We start from the raw sequence: 18,225 nt of genomic DNA, 5'->3' as shown, positions 1-18,225 counted from the left end.
TTTTATTTTGCCCAGACTGAGAAAACACAAGAGCAATTTGCAATGGTTTTGAAAACATTTGCAAAGTCAGCTCACATCCTGATAGGCCAAGCACTGGCACTTGGACTAAGTTGTGTATCTCAGAGGTGTCCCTGAATAATTATCAGGGGCTTATTGACCATCAGACTGGGAAAACTTTCTCGTGTAATTCTAACAAGAGAATGCTAAGAGGGAAGCACTATTAACATCCCCATTTTACAGGTAAGAAAATAGAGGCTCCAAGAGATTCAGTCAGCTGCTTACGGTCACTCAGGTAGAGAGTGTGTAGCCCGAGCTTCCAGACTCCAGAACCTGACCTCTTAACCCTGAACTCTCTGGGCAGCTCGAACCACCCTTTATTAAGAACTTGTATTATACTTAGTTCATCTCTCATTTAACTAAGGGGCAGGCAGAAAGGAAACCCTATAAGGCAGATACTGTTAACATGCCCATTTTATAGACATAAAAACTGAAACCTGAGAGGCTAATAACTGTCTGAGATAATAAAGCTGTTAGGTGATAAAAATAAAACAGATTGACTCCAAAATTCTTCCCTACTGCCCCAGGCTCCTCTCCTGTAAATGAGCGGCACAACCAAAGTGATCTCCGAGGTCCCTTTCCACTCAGTCTGTGGCTCTGTCTCTCCCAATTTTTCTTCTTTTGGTTCATGATCTTAGTGGAATTGATTAGGATGCAAAAGGGTTTGCAGTGTATTTTGCAGCTGCCCGGGTCTTCTGACAGCTTTGACCTAGCCGACTATAGTGTGAGCTTTATATATACCCATGAGTTTTCTGCAGGCTGCAAGGGGTCCTCAAGTTCTAAAGACACAATTAACCATCACGCCTCCCAACTGCTTATGAGAGTCACAGGTTGCAACCCTACAACCAGCTCGGGTTGCAAAAGCAATTATAGGAAAAAGCACTGTATAGGGAATTAAACAGGAGTTGGTTGGCTGAGTCAGAGAGGAGAAAGTAAATGAATGCATTCCCAGCATCACCTTAAAGCTTCCTTTTTTTTTTAGTCATGCACTGAGCAGTTCATTTTCTCTAAAGGTCCTTAGGAACTTGGAATAAACAAGTGATTGGAGGAAGATAGCTAGGCAATGGAATTGCAGGAGAACCTCAGACTGGGGAGACCGCCATCATGTCCAATAGCAAAAACTTCACCTCTTTTCACAATGACAAAGGGTATCTTTGGGCCACACTGAAACTCCATCCCAGAGAAGGCAGCACAATGCTCAAGCCATTGTGATGTGCTGTTGCCTCAGTGATTTAGCCCCTAACAGCTCCTCCCCACTCACCCCAGGCCCACCTGACCCTACCCCCAGTACTACATACCACCCCACCCACCTTAATCCCATATTGTTCTGTTACTTAGCCCCAACATTGAGTTTCCCATTTAGATCTTCCTGTTGACCACCTGTGTATTTCTTATGAGTCAACTGCCAATTAAAAATTCAATCTAAGTTGTCACAGCTGGATAGGATCTTGAAATAACCAGGTCTAATGGATTTCTGGTTTCCAGTCTGGCATATAAAGAGCTTGGAAGTCATGCTTCCATCTGCATAACAAGAAAAAGTCTGAGCAAACTGAAAATCACCAACTCTTCTTAGATGCATCAGAGAATTTAGGTCACAGGGCAAACTACCACCCCCAAAATTAGAGAGACAGAGGGGCAGGCACAGAGCATCACAGCCTACGGAGCAGAAATTGTTGCTGGAACCATACTGGGTTCATTCTACCCAGCCCATCACATTCAGCTTTCAACAAAACTTAGAAAGCATCCTAAAAGAGAAAAAACAATTTCAAGAGACAGAACAAGCATGAGAACCAGGCTCAGATGTGACAGAGATGTTGAAATTATCAGATTGGGAACTTAAAACATAAGATTAATATGCTAAGGTCTCTCATGGGGAAAAAAAGTAGAGAATGTGCAAGAACAGATGAGTAATACAAGCAGAGAGATGAAAACTCTAAGAAGGAATCAAAAGGAAATACTAGGAATCAGTTACCCTGGCTCTTGTCCTTAGGACAAAAAATGTTTGAGGCTCCCTCCCCCCATTGCCCAGGCAAGCAAACTGAGACTCTGGCAGTGCCACACAGCCAGTGAGAAAGTGAGGACTGATACACAGTTCTCCTGCTTGTGAATGAGGCGTTGTATGCATACTTTCTGGCCTTCATTCAACAATAAACATGAGTTTATTGAATGCTTCCTCTGCATGGGGCACTGAGCAAAACATTATAACACGACAGTGAGGCAAGATGGACTTTGACCCTGCCCTTTACAAAACTGACAGTATAGGACTTTCCTGCTCTCCCTCTTTAGCCATCCCAGAGAATATAAGTCCATGATAATCAAATATTGTTAAATTCCACTTTCAACATGGCTCTCGCCTCCACTTGTGTATGTGTATGGAGGAATTCACAATTTCGTGACTTTATTCCTTCAGCAATTGCCTACTGCACATGCCCCATGTGCCAGGCACTGTGCTAGGTGCTGGGATGCAGCAGTTCCCAGACATGGGGGGAAGGAAGCAGACACAGACCCCTGCCCTGGTGGACTTAGATTCTAGCAGGAAAACAAACAAAAAACCAAAGAAGTACAGGTGACCATAGCTTCTTAGTGAAATTTGAACTGGCCACTATGTAAATATTTCATCCACCTCTTCTGGCTCTTTCATAATACATGTAGTAGGTATGAAAGATCTGGTGATGGAAGGGGACATGGGGTGAAGAGGAGGAAGTAAGAATAATGCCTGGGTGGCTGGCAGCTCCTCTAAGTTGGAGAAGGCTCAGAAGAACAGACGTCAGGGGGAGAGAGTGAAAGCTGAGGTCTGGACACATTTGATTTCCGATTGCTGGAGAGGAGGCATTCCAGCGGAAATGTCAAGCAGGCAAACAGGAGCCTTGTCTCTGCCTCCCAGACATCTACAAAGCAAATGCCTCATTTATGTGCATAAGAGGGAGCTTGGGCTCTCTAGTATGTTAAAGGCCCAAATCCCATCCGATCAATTAGTGTGCAAAAGACACACTGGGATGGCACAATTGATTCACTTGGAGTAGAGAATCATGCAGTCTGCCTGAAAGGCAGGCCAAAAGATTTGAATGCAGTTGTCTCCAGGCAATTATTAACTTTCCCTCTTAGCAACAGGACCAAGGCACTTTCATTCCCTGAACTGACACTTTCTCTTGTTAAAGTCCACAGTTAATTTTATGAACCTCACCAATTTAACACCCAGCTCACATCAGCCATATACCTTGAATAAATGCAAATGCAGTCTCTGTGGCATGAATTATGGCCTTATGCTGAGCATCGCCATGGCAACTAATGACATCATTCCACCAACACCAACCTGCACAAAATCCAATTCTCCAAGGGTCCATATCTGCCTGAAGTGGGTGCATTCTTGGCTCACATGCGCATTCATAAATACCACTCTGTTGTCAAAGGTTTGCAGTGGATGTTTACTGTCATTTTGGGAGGTTATATTCCCTTTGTGGCAAATGTTGTTTTTTGTTCATGAGGGGTTTGGGGGAAATTCTAATGAAAATTACTGTGTGTATTTGATTAGCAACATTTGTTGATAACATATGGTCTGAAGAGGCTTCCGCAAATAAGGGTCTTTAAATAGTAAACAGAGATGTGTCTGTGAGGAAGCAGATGCTCTCCGAACAGGCAATATAGGGTTGCTTTGAGTAGATAGATTTCTCCCTCCTTCAACCCAAAAGCATATTCCTCTCCCTTATTTTCTCCCCCAGATCAAAGTGTTCACTTTCAAAGCAGTGGCACATTAGAATAGGTTTGGAGAAATGATGTGCTGTGACTTTAAAAGGCATCTCCGTCCCCCAAAATATGAATTGTCTGCTACTCAAATAATAAACTGTCTGTTTATTATTTGATATTAATAATGATGTAGTGTGACTCAGTGAGTCAGCCAGCTCAAGTGGATCTGGAAGCAGCATTTGGGCGCCACGTGTCTCAAATGCTACGATACACAATCCCAAATTTACCAAGATGCAGAGAGTGCTGGAAAGAGCCCCATGAGAAATGCAGAGCAACAAACTGGGTCCCCGCGGGGTGAGAGCTGTCCTTGTCAGTGCATGTTGACAGTTTATCTTTATGGATGTGCTTGGGTGAGCATACGTCTAATCTGCTAATGAAAATAAAAGTATTCCCATTAGACTGAGCCAGTGACTTAGCTGTGTATAGCAGGGGTCAGCATACTTTTCATGTGATGGACAAAAAATAAATAATTTAGGCCCGTTGGCCATATGGTCTCTGTCATAACTATTCAATTCTGCCTTTCAGGTGCAGAAGCAGTGTGAGCAATATCTGAGCAGATGAACATAGCTATGTCCTAATAAAACTTTACTTATGACAATTGAAATTTGAGTTTCAAATAATTTTCATGTGTTACAAAATATTATTCTTTTTTGGATTATTTTCAGCCATTTAAAAACTTAAAAACCATTCTTAGTTCATCCACCATACATTAGCAGGTAGTCAGCCAGACTTGATGCATGGGTCATACTTTGCCAACTCCTGGTCTATAATCTGAAAATGAAAGCCTTACATTTCACATTACGTGTGCAGGGGTATTGAGTTGAACACTGTGTATGCAATAGCTTATCTCCTACTTCTTCCTCCAACCTCCTGGGGTCAGTACTATTCTCATCCTCAATTAGAGATGCAAAAGCGAAGGCTTAAACTCATACCTGTAAGTGTTTTCATTTCTGCGCAGTGGCATCTCCCCAGGTAGAATACAAACCCCGTAAGGACTGACATCTCATTCACCTTTGGACCCACAGCACCTAACAAAGTGATTTGCATGTGATAGACATCTGGGACATGTTTTCTAAATGAAGGGAGGAATGAGGGCAAATTAGACACATGATCCCTAAGAAGTGGAAGCCAGAGCTTCATGCAGCACCACGTAGTGCATGTAGAGCAGTCAGCTGGACCATTCATCTACTTATTTCCTATCCTTTTGCAAAAACAGTTTGGCTTGGAATGGACACATATGTCTCAATACATGTACCTTCATATTTGGAAGTGCCTCGGTGGGTGACTGCATTTCATAGTCTATGCTTGTGTGCTTATGGCTAAAAAGACCAGAAGTGAAAAATAATAGTTCATTTTATGACTTGGTGGCACTTTCCAGCATTATACCATTGACATCTGCAGTGCTTCTAGCCACTGGCCTCATGATCTACCCAATCCTTGACCTTCAAGGGCCTACACCTTGTTCCTCGGAGTTCGGTCCTGCTGCTGTGTAAACTGAGGCTTCCCTGCATGCTTCCAGCCCCTGTGTGCATCAGAGAGTTGCTGTGCTTATAGGAAATATCTCATCCTCAAGGAGATAAAGCCCTCAGTTTAGCTAAAGGAGGCAGTCACACCCTTAGTTATCTCATGTAATGCATGTTTCTGCAATCCCCTGAACTTGGTGACTTGGTTCTACTCTGAATTTGTCACTTTTTTCTAGTTATTAAACAACTATTTATTGTGTGCCAGGCTCTGTGCTTGGTGCAAGGGATTTTTTTTTTTATTAAGCCATGCTTCCTGCCCTTAAGATGTTCACCATCTAGAAACATAGACATACAGGTAATTGTCAAAGTATGTTATAATTCTGTTTTATGAGTTATTAAGACACAGTAAAGCTCTGTGGTTTAATGCATGAACTTTGGGGTCAGAAACTCTGAGTTTGAAGCTCAGAGTTGTGATAGTCTAAAACCCAGGCTCAGTTACTAAACCTCCCCAAGTCCTGGTTTTTCCATTCATAAAGTGAGTATAATAACAATATATTTCAGTATAATAACAATATATTCAGAAACTGTCAGAAGGATTAAATGGAAAATGAAAAGCATGCAGCCCAGGGCCTATCAAACAATAAGCACTCAAAAATTTGGGATGATTTTTAGCATTTTTGTGAGGATAGTATGATACAGTAGTAGAAATGATGGGATCTGAAAAAAGGGACACCTCATCCACTTCAGTATATACTTTGTGTTCTGAGAGAAGTTATTTAACCTCCCCAACTGCTGCTTGAAATAAATATTAGCAACCTCTGGACTTTTCAAATCAAAGTGCAATTTTCTTTTAGTTCTGGGCAACTTTTAAGGTGAGAGATGATCCTAACGGGCACAGTCAATGCAAAGCAAAGAAACAGAAATGAGCAGAGAAGAATGCAGCAATGAGGAATAGATCCATTTATTGGTGTGTGGCCCCACCACATGTTTTTGATGCTTCTACCACTGGCTAATTTGTCTGTAGGGTATGTAGCATTTGTGAAGTATATATTGAACATGTGAAATAAATCCAAACTGAGAAACTAAATGGCCCATGATCCCATCAATCTTAAAGCAGAAGTCTCCCTTTGAGCTACAAAGTAACTGACATTAACTGGGTCAAGACACAGAGGAGTGAGTTGAGGGGATCTGTGAGGGAAGGGACGTGGTGACATGTTAAGGGGTTGGGTTGTGGGGTCAGACTGCCATTTGCTCCCTTGGCGTCATCTTGGACACATTACTGGCCTCTCTTAGCCTCAGCTGTAATTATGAGGGTGATAATTATAAACATTTCACAGGATGGCCAAGAAGGTTTAAAAAGATAAAATGCATGTACGACCCTATGACATTTTTGAGATAGGAATTTGTGCCTAGCACATTGTAATCTCTAAATAAATATTATCTGTTTTTGTCATAAGATAGGTCTGTCCATGGCTGGAAAAAAAAACAAAGAATAGACATTTTCACAACTTTATTTTCCCAAAGCAGAGAAGGGCAAGGAAGAGTGCTGATAATTAAATCTCCTTCGATTTCCTATGAATAGGAAACAGTGACAAAAAGAAGACTGCAGCAGTTTTCACAGAGTCCAATGACTGTAGCAAGGGGCCGTGGTTTCGTGGCAGCAGTAGTGGCAGCCACCGCTGCATGGCCCATCCTCAGCCCCAGCTAAACAGACTGGGGCCTCTTGGACTCAGAGCTGAATTCCTAAGCTTGTGACCCATGCAGCTGCACAGGCGCCATGTTCAGACCCACATTTGGTTTAATGCTTGAAATTCTTAATTATTTTATGTTTGAATTGTGTTTGTTAAGTCTGATGGAACAATGGAGCATGTGTTTGAGCAGAAATACTCAGAAAAAGCAAAACACTTTCTATTTAGGTACCTTTAATGACGCTTTTTTCCTGCTTTTTGAACAAGGAGTCCCACATGTTCATTTTGCACCATGCCCTGAAAATGACATGGTCAGTCCTGATTAGACTGGAGACTTGCTCACTTTGCCTGCTCTGCTGGGCCAGGGCACCATTCTGAAATCTGATGGGTAAAACAGGATTCAGTAGTGCCTAACAATTTAAGGTGGGCTTCCATGGCAGGAAGCCCAAAGTACAGCTGCAGGCCTGGTGGGAAGGAAAAGCAACTCAGTGTCCAAGTGGACGGAGTGGGGGCGGTGTCGGGCAGCCTCCAGCAGCTTGAATTCCAAGCAGCCGAAGGGGTCTTGGAGGCCCCTCCCTGCCCCGTGCCCTCTCTGAATCATGTTGAATACCTTATGGGCTGGGCGTCCTTGGGGAGCTGCAGGAGTCCAGGCAGACCGCATGGATGCTCCCTGAGCAGGGGAGAAAATCCCTATCAACCAGTGTGGAGGAACCTCCAGGGCACTGGGGTCAAGGCCTCTTTGTGGCTTAGTGTTAAAGCATCTCACTCCAGAGACCTTCTGATTTCCATCAGGAATCTTTCTCATCTCCATGATCTATCATGATAAAGGCCCAAAGAGGTTAATAGCACAATTAATTACAAGTAATAAATCAATAATTGCATTTTTTTGCCAATATTATAATCACTGCTCATGCTAGTGATAATCATGACTGATAGAAGTGAGAGCTGTGAAGCGGGAATTAAGAGATCTGGTTCCAGCTAACTTGGTCACGGTCACTGGAATAAAATGGGCAAGATCTTGAGTTTCTTCTCAATTTTCTCATCTGTGAAGTGGGGACCATAATAACCTTGTATAATAGGAAGGGCAGTGTCCATCTTGCTTGCCCAACACAGGGTTGGACACTTAGATGCTTAATAAATATGTGCTGAGTGGATAATACAAAATACAAGTGATCATCATTCTTACTAAAATGCATCGTACACGTATCCTTATTCGGGAAGGGAAGGTAGCCAAAATGCATTGGCTCCTCACCCTGTACCAAGCCTGTTTACTACTTACTCTTTATAACTATTTAGTTATGAATTTACTCTTTTTTATAACTACTCTGTGAAATGACATTATTTTATAGCTAAGCACACTGAGGTATGGAAGCCTTAAATACTTGTCCCAAATCCTGCAGTTTGTAAATGACTGACCAGTATTTGAATTAAGGATGTCCAGTTCAAGACCCTACGCCTTGGGTAGGACGAAGATTCCCTTGTATTCGGAGCTTGCTGCAGCTGCTGATGACCAAGATCAGGAGCTTCTATCTGTACACTGAGCGCTGTACTGCTGTTTGAGACCTGCTGCTTCTTGTTCTGTCTCATGGCTTCTTTGATGTCCTCTCCTTTTCTGTATTGTGATTGCTTCTCATGCACCTAGAACCCCATGGATCTGGGTCCCCCTTACCTCCACTGTTCTGTCAAAGCCCTTGTCAATTCCTTCTACATTCCTCATGCCTTTGAGTTAACAGGATTTATTTGAGTGCAGCAGGGAGACTGCAAGTCAGATTTCCATCATAAACAGGAAAAGAAATGCAAACAGCCAACAAACACAGAGAAAAATATTCAAGCCTGCTACTAGCCAAAGGAATGCCCATGGAAATAGCGATGACAAAATAGGCCAGAAGAAAATGTAAATAGGGACACCCATTACAAATAAGAAGTCCTGTGATTAGCACTCTCGCTCCGGGATGGTGGGAGAACAGTCCCCACTTTTGTGGAAGCATTTTGGGAATGGGTGTCCCAAGTCTTGAAAGGGTTCCTTGATGAGCAGAGTTCCTGCAGCATTGCCAAGGCACCATAGTGTGTGCTGATAACTGAATGAAGAAACACTCTTCCATCTCGCTCTCTATCTCAGAGAAATAATCAGAGATGAAATCAAAATAATGGCCATCCCAATCTCAATAAGAGAACAAGGGTTAAATAAATTATCGTACATCCATAAAGTGTAATATTGCAGTCATTAAAAATAATATTTTAATGAGAATTTTATAACATGGAAATTGGCCATCATTCATTCCCATCAGAAAGAAAAAAAAAATCTCTACACAAAATCATATCTATTCCTAGTCTATAAAAGAACATATATTTGACATCACTTGATTATTCAATAAACCCTTATTAAGCAAGTGTCTTCTGTGTGCCAAGGACTGTGCTAAGTACGGGGTATGCAATATAAACAAAACACACCCGGTCCCTGTACTTCTGTATTCTCATACAGAAGATGCAAGGGTTCAGCTATTAAACAATCACACAAATAAATCAATAATTACAAATCCAATGATTGCTAGTACAAAAAAACTGAACAGTGTGTTCTAGAGAGTTTAACACTGGAACCAAATTTAGACTGGGCGATCAAGGGGCATGTTCTCTGAGAAAAGGTTAAGTTGAACTCTGCAGAGGTAGGCGGAGGAAGAGTGGTGGGAAAAGCATTGGCACCACAGGAAAACATGCATGCCACGGCCCTGAGGTGGCACAATCAGGAGGTCCGTGACAAGGAGTCAGGGAGTGGGAGAGCAGATCCAGGGGTCAGGACTGCACTGTGAGTGCAATGGGGCAGGTGCTGCAGAAGGACATGGGGCAGGGCTCAGGGCAGCCCGGCTGACACTTCCCAAGACCACCCTGATTGCAGGTATAGAGTAGATGGAGGTGGCTCTCTATGAGTAATGATGAGTGAATGAGAAGGCCACTTCTGAGGGGCCCACTGGGCTCATTTCAGCCCAGCCTGGCACTCTACCCATTTGCTAGGTAAGCCAGGCTCTCCTCTGCAGAGACCTAAGACTCAGACTACATAGACTGGCGAGTGGAAAAGGGCATTTCCAAGTCATATCCTTCTACCTTCCACTCTTCTTTGACAGGGTGGAGCTCCATCAATTCCTCTCTTCCGTTCATCTTTGAATGCCGGTGGAATTGGAGCTCTCCACCTCCCCACTACTACTGAGGTCTCATTTTAAAGTTAGGTGTTGGCTTGGACCAAATAAAACGTCATAGCAAAATCTAGAACTGCAGCTTCTGAGAACTAGGGAATCAAAAACAAAGAAATAGTAGTGGTTATCCTAGAATAGTTTTTAGTATAGCAAATTGGAGGAAAGTTCTCACCAACTTGATTTCATGCTAATTTCAAGTGATTCCTTGTAGTTCTCTATAAAGACCTATGGCAACTTTCTGAGCATCTGTCTTGCATTTGCCTAACAAATTAATTAACACTTTTTGTCACCCTGGCAGCTTTGTAGAGGAGGGGGTTTGTGACAGCCAGTGCTGCCTCGGGTTAACCCTGCATTCTCCCGACCCGTGAGGAAGACGGCTGTGTTTAGCACTGTCAAGGTGGAGGTCTCCACACTGACCTCTCTGATTCTGTCCACAGCTGGGGCACCCAGGGTGACTTCTCAACGACCCATGCACTGCCCGCCGTGAAGGTGAAACTGTTCACAGAGAGCACAGGAGTCCTGGCCTTGGAGGACAAGGAGCTTGGACGTGTAAGTGGTCCCCATCACAGAGATTATCTCTCCCAGCAAGCTCCAGAGAGCAGGTGTCCACAGGTCCCAACAGGGCTGAAAGCATGGCTTTGGGGTTAAAATCCCGGGCTCCACTCTCCATTTACTGTGTGACCTTGAACAAGTCCCTTGACCTCTCCAAGCTCAGTTTCCCCTCTTTAAATCGGGGCTACCATTAGTGCACACTGCAGAAGACAGAGCATGACTTTTCTGATGCAATACCCTTTTGAGCAAAGATTTGCTGGGCCCTTTCTATCCTAAAATGAAAGTCCTAGATAATTTAACAAACTAACCCACCTAAAAATTTTAACATCAACACGATGACATAATAAAGGAGAAATAAAAGGCAATTACAGTTGACCTTTGAACAACTCAGGGGTGAGGGGCACTGACCCCCAACACTGTTGAAAATCCATGTAGGATTTTTTGGCTGCCCAAAACTTAAAGAGCTTACTGTTAATTTCATGATAGGAAATGGTAAAATAGAGCAAATATTTTATGCATATATTTTTATGCATTCATGGCATATGTTTTCTTTTTTTTTTCTATTTCTAGTCTTTGTGGTTCATCTGTACATTTTTTTAAATTATCACAAATCTCCAAAAACTTTTCCAATACTTACTGAAAAAAAATCCATGTATAAGTGAACCCATGCAGTTCAAGCCCACGTTGTACAAAGGTCAGTCATAATAATTAATAATAAAAATTTACAAATGTAATGATTCAGGCATGACTGCTCCAGAAGACCTAAAGGGATGGCTTCCTCATTCTCATATGGAGAGTCGTTGTGACAATGACATCTACCACACCCACTGTGCAAGGAGGGGCCCCAAAAGCCTGAGTATTGGTAAACTGATTTCTTGAAACAGTAAAGCAGTCTTAGTAACAGTTTCCTTAACTTCTCTGGAAAAGGGCCAAAATACTTTGAGTATATATATAAGAAAGATTTAGGATCTAGATGCTGTTCATTATATACAGGTGTTCCCCCTCCATTCATATCTAGTGGGAATATTCAAAATTCAGCTGGAATTCAGGAGGATTTTCCACTGGGAAGACTATCTCACTCATGGCAGGATTTTAGTATGGCTGGGCTCTGCCCATTCAGTGCCAACAGAGCCCTGCACCAATTATTTTGACAACCAGAAACATCCCCCAAATTTCTGAAACATCCAAGGGCTGGTACCTGTTCCTCAGAGTACCACTGAGATAACAAAGACATTCCTTCTTAAATTTCAGCTGTCAACTTTGCACCAAACAGCCATTGGTTTCACAACACAAGCTGGATTTGTCACTTACTAGCTTAAAATGCTCACATAATGCAACACTGCTTAAAGTAAAATCTGAACTCTAGCAAAGCTTACAAAGACTCGTGTCATCTGCCCACCTTCTCAAAGAGCCCTCTCCTGACTAGGCAGTCTCTTTCATTCGCTGCCTGAGTCACTGTTCATGGCCTCCACTGAATTTATCACCAGTGACAAAAAGAGAGAGGAATTTACAGACGTCATGGCTTCTGTCTCCCCCATTGGACTATAAAAGTCCCATGGGAGTGGAACCCTAACTCTTTTGCTTACCACCCTATACAGAGAACCCACCACATAGACTCTCAGTACATTTCATTTCCAACTGGTGGAATGCATTATCCCTTTGGAAAGCTGTGTGACGTTAGCCAAGACATTTAACCCCTCAACTTCTAATATGTCATCTGTAGAATAATGAGAGCACACAAACACACATGCCTAACAATACCAGCAATAACACAGACCATGTTTTCTTTTTTTCACATCCTTAATCTGACTTTCATCTGCAGAACTGAACTAGAATCATACTACTAAGACATAGACCACAGATGGAAATAAAACAAAAAGTCAAAAGGCTAACAGGAAAAAGATTGCCCCAACCCTCCCCCACACCCAAGTCCCCAAAAAGGAGAAGAAAGAAAGAAAAGAAGAGGTTTAGCTGTTCTCTTTGAGAAATGACAAGTACTCATTTCTGTCCCTAGGGAGAGAAGGACACACATAGGCTGGGGGTGGGGAGCTGAGTAGCCTGCCTTTTATTTTTATTTTTTTCAAAATTTTCTTTTTCCATGAAAAAGCTTGTCAAGAATCATGAGAGTCTCAGAGACCCAGGATGTTAGAGTTAAATAGAAAAGTCCAGGAATGCTCAACCTGAATCCATGGGGGCTCCACAGAACCCAGGAGCCCCCATAAATTGTTTGCAAATGTTGGTGGGGGGCATTTGTGCATTTCTCTCGAATCACTAGTCCAAAGCATTCACCAGCTTCTCAAAGCTGTTTCCACTCAGAAAAGTTAAAACCACTGGACTAGTCAAACCCTTTTATGTTATAGATGAGAAAACTGATTCCATGAAGGCAGAAAACTTCCCCAGAGCCACCCAGTTAGTGGGGGCCAGTGCGTCCTACAGTTACCGTTGGCCAGACCTCTGTCCTGAGGATGGTGTTGTCTTCCTAATAACCCTAATGAGTTATTACCCCTCTTGTACGATGGGTTCCGGGATCCAGAGGAAGTAACTTGCCAGGAATGATGTCTACTCATCGCCAGGCCTGTGGTCCCTATGCAAAAATAAAACCCTGTGCTCTGCTGCTGTGGTGGAGGCCACTAGCTTGCCACAGCCCCACACAGTTCCTCATTTCTTAATAACTCATTCCTTCCTCCAGCCTCATTATATATGCCCCCAATTACTAGTTTTCCTTACTGCCAAAGAAACTTTCCTCCAATCACAGTGGAGCTGGCCTGGCCCTTGTGCTGGCTGAGGCGCCCTCTGCTGGCAGCACCTGCCCAGACAGCCTCTGGGGGGGGGCCACAGTCCAGAAAGTGATTCCTTTCACCCCTCAGGAGAGTATTTCTATGCTCTAATTCTTCCCAGGCTTAGCTGGACACAACCACAATCGAAATCCTGGTGCTATATTCATTCATTCGACAATATTTAGTTTGCTCCATCTTTATTATTTCATCTTATTGACATTTTTAATTGAAAAAATAATTCATGCACATTGTAAAAAGAAAAAGCTAATATATATATATGTAGTGAAATATAGTGTGAAGACTAATGTCCCTTCCACCTTGCCCTACTATCCGTTCCTGAAGAAAAACTTTGTTTTCAATTCATTGTGTACATATTCTTCCCCAAATATTCTACGCATGGACGAGTGTAGCATATACACCATTTGTGTGCATATCTGTCTTAAAAAAGAGAGAGTGCACAACTGGATGCTACTGGATGCATACTGTTCTGCACTGTTTGAAATATCAGTATATTTGGAAATTAGTCCGTATCACCCCAAACTGACTTGCCTCCTGTTTTCACAGTGCATATAGCACTGCACTGTATAAATCCCTCATAATTTATTTAGATGGTTTTCAGTCTTTGTATAAGCAGTGCTTCAGTGAGTAACCTTGAATTTATTTCTTTGCACATACACATGTACATAGAAGATAGATTCCAAAAAAAATGTTTTGCTGAATCAAATTTAAACTTTGACAGATACTGCCAAATTGTACCCTGCAGAGTATACACCAATTTATACTGCTACAGAAGGCCTAAAAGCATGATTGTTACCCCACACCCTTGCCAGCACTACAGGATAATCAAACGTTTATCCATTGAATATGATTGCAGGCCCACTGTGTCCCATCATCCAGCTATGCACAAAGCAAACAGGAATGACAGACAACAACTCATAACCTCAAAACACTAAGGGATGTAGGCACAAAAACTAGAAATTATAGAGTGCAGTGTGGTAAGTGGCCTGTTAGAGAAGGGTCACTGGGAAGCATGTAACATGGAGACGTAATCTAGTCTGAGGGGCAGGGAATGCTGTCCCAGCAGGGATGCAGAGGTAGGCAGGGAAATACAGGCTAAGTCTTGGAGGGGATCAGCCAGGTAAAGACTTAGGTTAAGACCCCCCTCCTGAGAAGGACCTGCCCGTGCACCCAGGTAACTAAGAGAAGCTGGGGCCGGCTGGCGTGCAGCTTACTACAGGGGTGGGTTGTGTTCACATGAGCATCACCACATCAAAGCACAGCACACATGGGCCTAGGCTGAGATGAAAAAGTGCTTGATTATCAGCCTGGAATGTCCTGATGAGGTGTCTGGACTGCTCGAGGCTCACGTGCACCCAGAAGGACCCTAATAATTCAGCAGGGCTGACACATACAAAGGTGTCGTCAACCCGCCAGGCACATAGCAGGGTGGGGATGAAGATGGAGGGGAGCTGCAGTGACCTGTCTCCATCCACCCAGGAGAGGAGGTCTCCCCAGGGAGCTACCACATGGGGGAAGAAGTCTTTGTGGAGTGGCCAGTCATGAGCTGTGGCCATTTGCTTCAGCGAATGGACCCCATATTGCCAGTGGGAAACGTGCCCAGAATCCATATGGTGGAAGGCCTGCTAATGAGCTCCGGGTGCCCAGAGCACTGCTCCTGCTCTGATTTTGCCAAACAGGCAGGAGCAGAAGGAAGCCCAGGGCCTTGCCTGTCCCTGCCTGGGGTTTCTCTTACCAGTCCCTCCCCTTCCTTGCCTCCCAGGACATCCCCTTTTCTTTACCCATCAGGCCAAACCAGCTCAGGAAAGAGGGTCAGCTTCCCTGGAGCAAAAGCCCCTCCTCTCCATCTCCCAGAGGCTGGGGTGTTGGGATCCGGAACATGATGTGACTGACATACAGGAACAGGCATTTACTTGAGGAAAGGGAGAGGTGTCCGCCCCCCAGTGGCACCCTAACTTACCCATTTACTTCCCATGCCACATCACAGTTCGATAGTTCCAATTAAGTGAGTTTATACATTTTATGATAGAATTTTAACTGAGTTAACCCTCACGAAATGAACAAATACCTAAAAAGATTGCTACAGAAGAGCTATGACTTAATGACAATACTCGTAAGGCAAGCCTGGCAAACAATGTAACAGTGGTAGAGCTGACATCAGTCTTGCTAGGGGTTCTGTCACCCACATCATGAGATAAAAACAGCACCAGTGGAACCAGGTTGGGTCAGAAGTCAGTCATGATGTTCTGAAATTATTTACAAGGTTACTTGAATGACAGATTTGCATCCAGTGTCACTAACAATGAGCCTGGCCCTAAAGACGTATGGTACCTTCAAATACAGCTGATAATGTTAACAGGTTACCACAATTAGCAGAGTATTTTAAAGTACAGTTTTTTTATCTTTAGCACATTTTCAGATTTCTATACTTGTGTACATTTTATGATGTATATAATAATGTAACCTGTTAATACAAAGTAAGCATATATAATGTTTTTACTGATATTTATGTATTGAGGGCAATATACTTTTACATTGATAGTGATATATACAGACATTGAGCAAATTGCTCAAAAATGTTTTACTGATTTAGGGAATGGTCAGAAAAAACTTTGACAGCCTCTGGTCTGAAAAATCAGGCCATCTTGTATTTCAATCATGTCAGAAGACATTGAGAAGACTCAAATTTTGTCTTTAGTCAAAAAAAAAATTCCTTCATTGAAGAGAATCCGATGGGGAAAAAAAGTGTCAGAAGGGGTGAAAAATCAGCACGAATGAAGGATGTCAAAGTGGGCTTACGGTGTTTTTCTCCCATGGTCTCCTATTCCTCTCCAAGCTCTTGTTCCCCAATCACACAGGAAGCCATACGCTTCCACCCTCCAAGCATGGGCCAAGCTTGCCTGACAGCCATGAGACTGACACAGCACCTGAGGCTGGAGTGCCCACACCTGAGACTCTGGGCCTCTCCCACCCCCACCCAGAGGTGAAGGAGGCCAGGAAAGGAGCCTGCCTTCTCTGCACCTGGAGCAAGAGATGCTTTGACATCAGAGCCCGAACAGCATGTGACAAACCAGGGCATTCTGCCACTGCAGAAGCAGTCTCAGCGAGCCCGGGTCTTGTTGTGCCTATACTTAGTTCATGCTCCTTTAGGGGAGTTTCCAAATATTTCACTCCTCCCTGAGTGCATGTGACTCCTGAGAACTCTTATTCACTTCCTGCTTCCCTGACAACCTCTGAGACAATGAGACGGAGGCAGAAGACCCAGATCCAAGGTCCATCTCCGAGGCACACTGGGGAGAGGCTCTTTCTGAGAGCTGGGGCTTCTTCAGGCCGTGCGCGGTTCCTCTGTGCCAGAACAGCACCGAGTGTTGTGTGATAAGTTGCACATGTGGGGAAGTGTGTGACTACAAGCAAGTCCCTTCCCTTCCCACCCATCACATAAGGTCCCCTCCACCTTCCCCTGCAGCCTCTGAGGGGACCTCTCCTCTTGAAATAGGAGGAATCCTGACAAATGGAAAAATGAGTGACCAGAAGTGCTCTCTGATACGAAAGGAGATTTCTTCCTCTCGTACATCCCTCTTCTTATATGAAGAAAGCAGTATGTGGAGATCATTCTTTTTTCTGGGCCGCTTTAGTACTTCTGAACTTAAGAAAAATACTAAAGTAGGATCACAGAAATCATGATCCTTACTTTTACAGGATTAACCAAGGAGGGAAAAAAGAGAGAAAAAGGATGCCATTTCTGTCCTCTAGTCAGGCTTCTTGGCATGAAGCAACTGTGGTTGGTAGATGGAGCCTTGAATTTGAGTCTGATGGCCAGGCCTCCACTTCATTTAACTGCCTTCCCATTGGCTATAAGACATCCTGCTTCTCAGCAGCAAAGATACTGGTCTGTAAAAGCATGCCAGTAACAGCATTTCTATTCTGTGGCTAAGATGGCTGTCTTCTTTCCTACAGGTTATTCTCCACCCCACCCCGAACAGCCCCAAACAATCAGAGTGGCACAAAATGACAGTCTCCAAAAACTGCCCTGATCAAGACCTCAAAATCAAACTTGCTGTCAGAATGGATAAGCCTCAAAACATGAAGCATTCTGGGTAAGTGTTTCTTCTCCGAGTGGTAATTTTAGACACATCTCCATTCATTTCTTAAAATATTTTTTAAAAAAGGACAGTGATCTTCAGAGAACTATGTGGAAGGAAATATAAAGGATTCATGAAAGGTTATTACAATACTTGAACTTGATATTTATTATAAGCTTCAATTCTTCAGTTCTAATGATTGCTGTATTTGCATTCTGCTGTCAAGGTAGAATAATTTCCTTCTCCTTTTCCAATAGGATTCTCAGTACAGTTCAAAACCTTCCTCAGAAGCATGCTAGGCAATTCTGATTTAGGAGGTTTTATTGATTTTGTGTACTTTCTCAAAGGCATCTAAAGCCTTCATACTCCACAAATCACTCACTTGCACCTTCACTGACAACCACGTCCAGGAAGTATGAGCAGTTGCAACCTTCAAAGAATCAATTCATATTGAATCAGTTTTAGTGTTTACTGTAGCATTTAAATAAATGACCAAAAAATAGAAAATGTATAATCATCTTCAGTTTCTTAAGGTGTGAGAGGAATGAGCAATTAAGTAATTTCAAGTAGGATAAAAAGAATAGGTAAAGTCCAGTTGTATTTTACAAATCAAACCATTGAATTGTACAGAAAATGTGTATTGACAACTGGGTATG

General features: G+C 43.1%; 1 protein-coding gene across 7 annotated transcripts in view; it reads left to right on the top strand.

Annotated features, from left to right (window-relative positions):
* CADPS (calcium dependent secretion activator) overlaps positions 1–18,225 on the top strand; it is a 428,787-nt gene that overhangs the window by 235,934 nt on the left and 174,628 nt on the right. For all 7 annotated transcript variants that reach the window (XM_073230819.1, XM_073230820.1, XM_073230821.1 and 4 more), the window contains exons 7-8: positions 10,578–10,689; positions 17,445–17,584. In XM_073230819.1, the coding sequence (XP_073086920.1) occupies positions 10,578–10,689; positions 17,445–17,584 (252 nt within the window). The remainder of the gene's footprint in view (positions 1–10,577; positions 10,690–17,444; positions 17,585–18,225) is intronic.

The sequence above is a fragment of the Manis javanica genome, chromosome 3 (assembly GCF_040802235.1).
Source record: "Manis javanica isolate MJ-LG chromosome 3, MJ_LKY, whole genome shotgun sequence".
Taxonomy (NCBI): domain Eukaryota; kingdom Metazoa; phylum Chordata; class Mammalia; order Pholidota; family Manidae; genus Manis; species Manis javanica.
The sequence above is the reverse complement of the archived record's forward strand: the minus strand, read 5'-3'. Positions and strand labels throughout refer to the sequence as shown.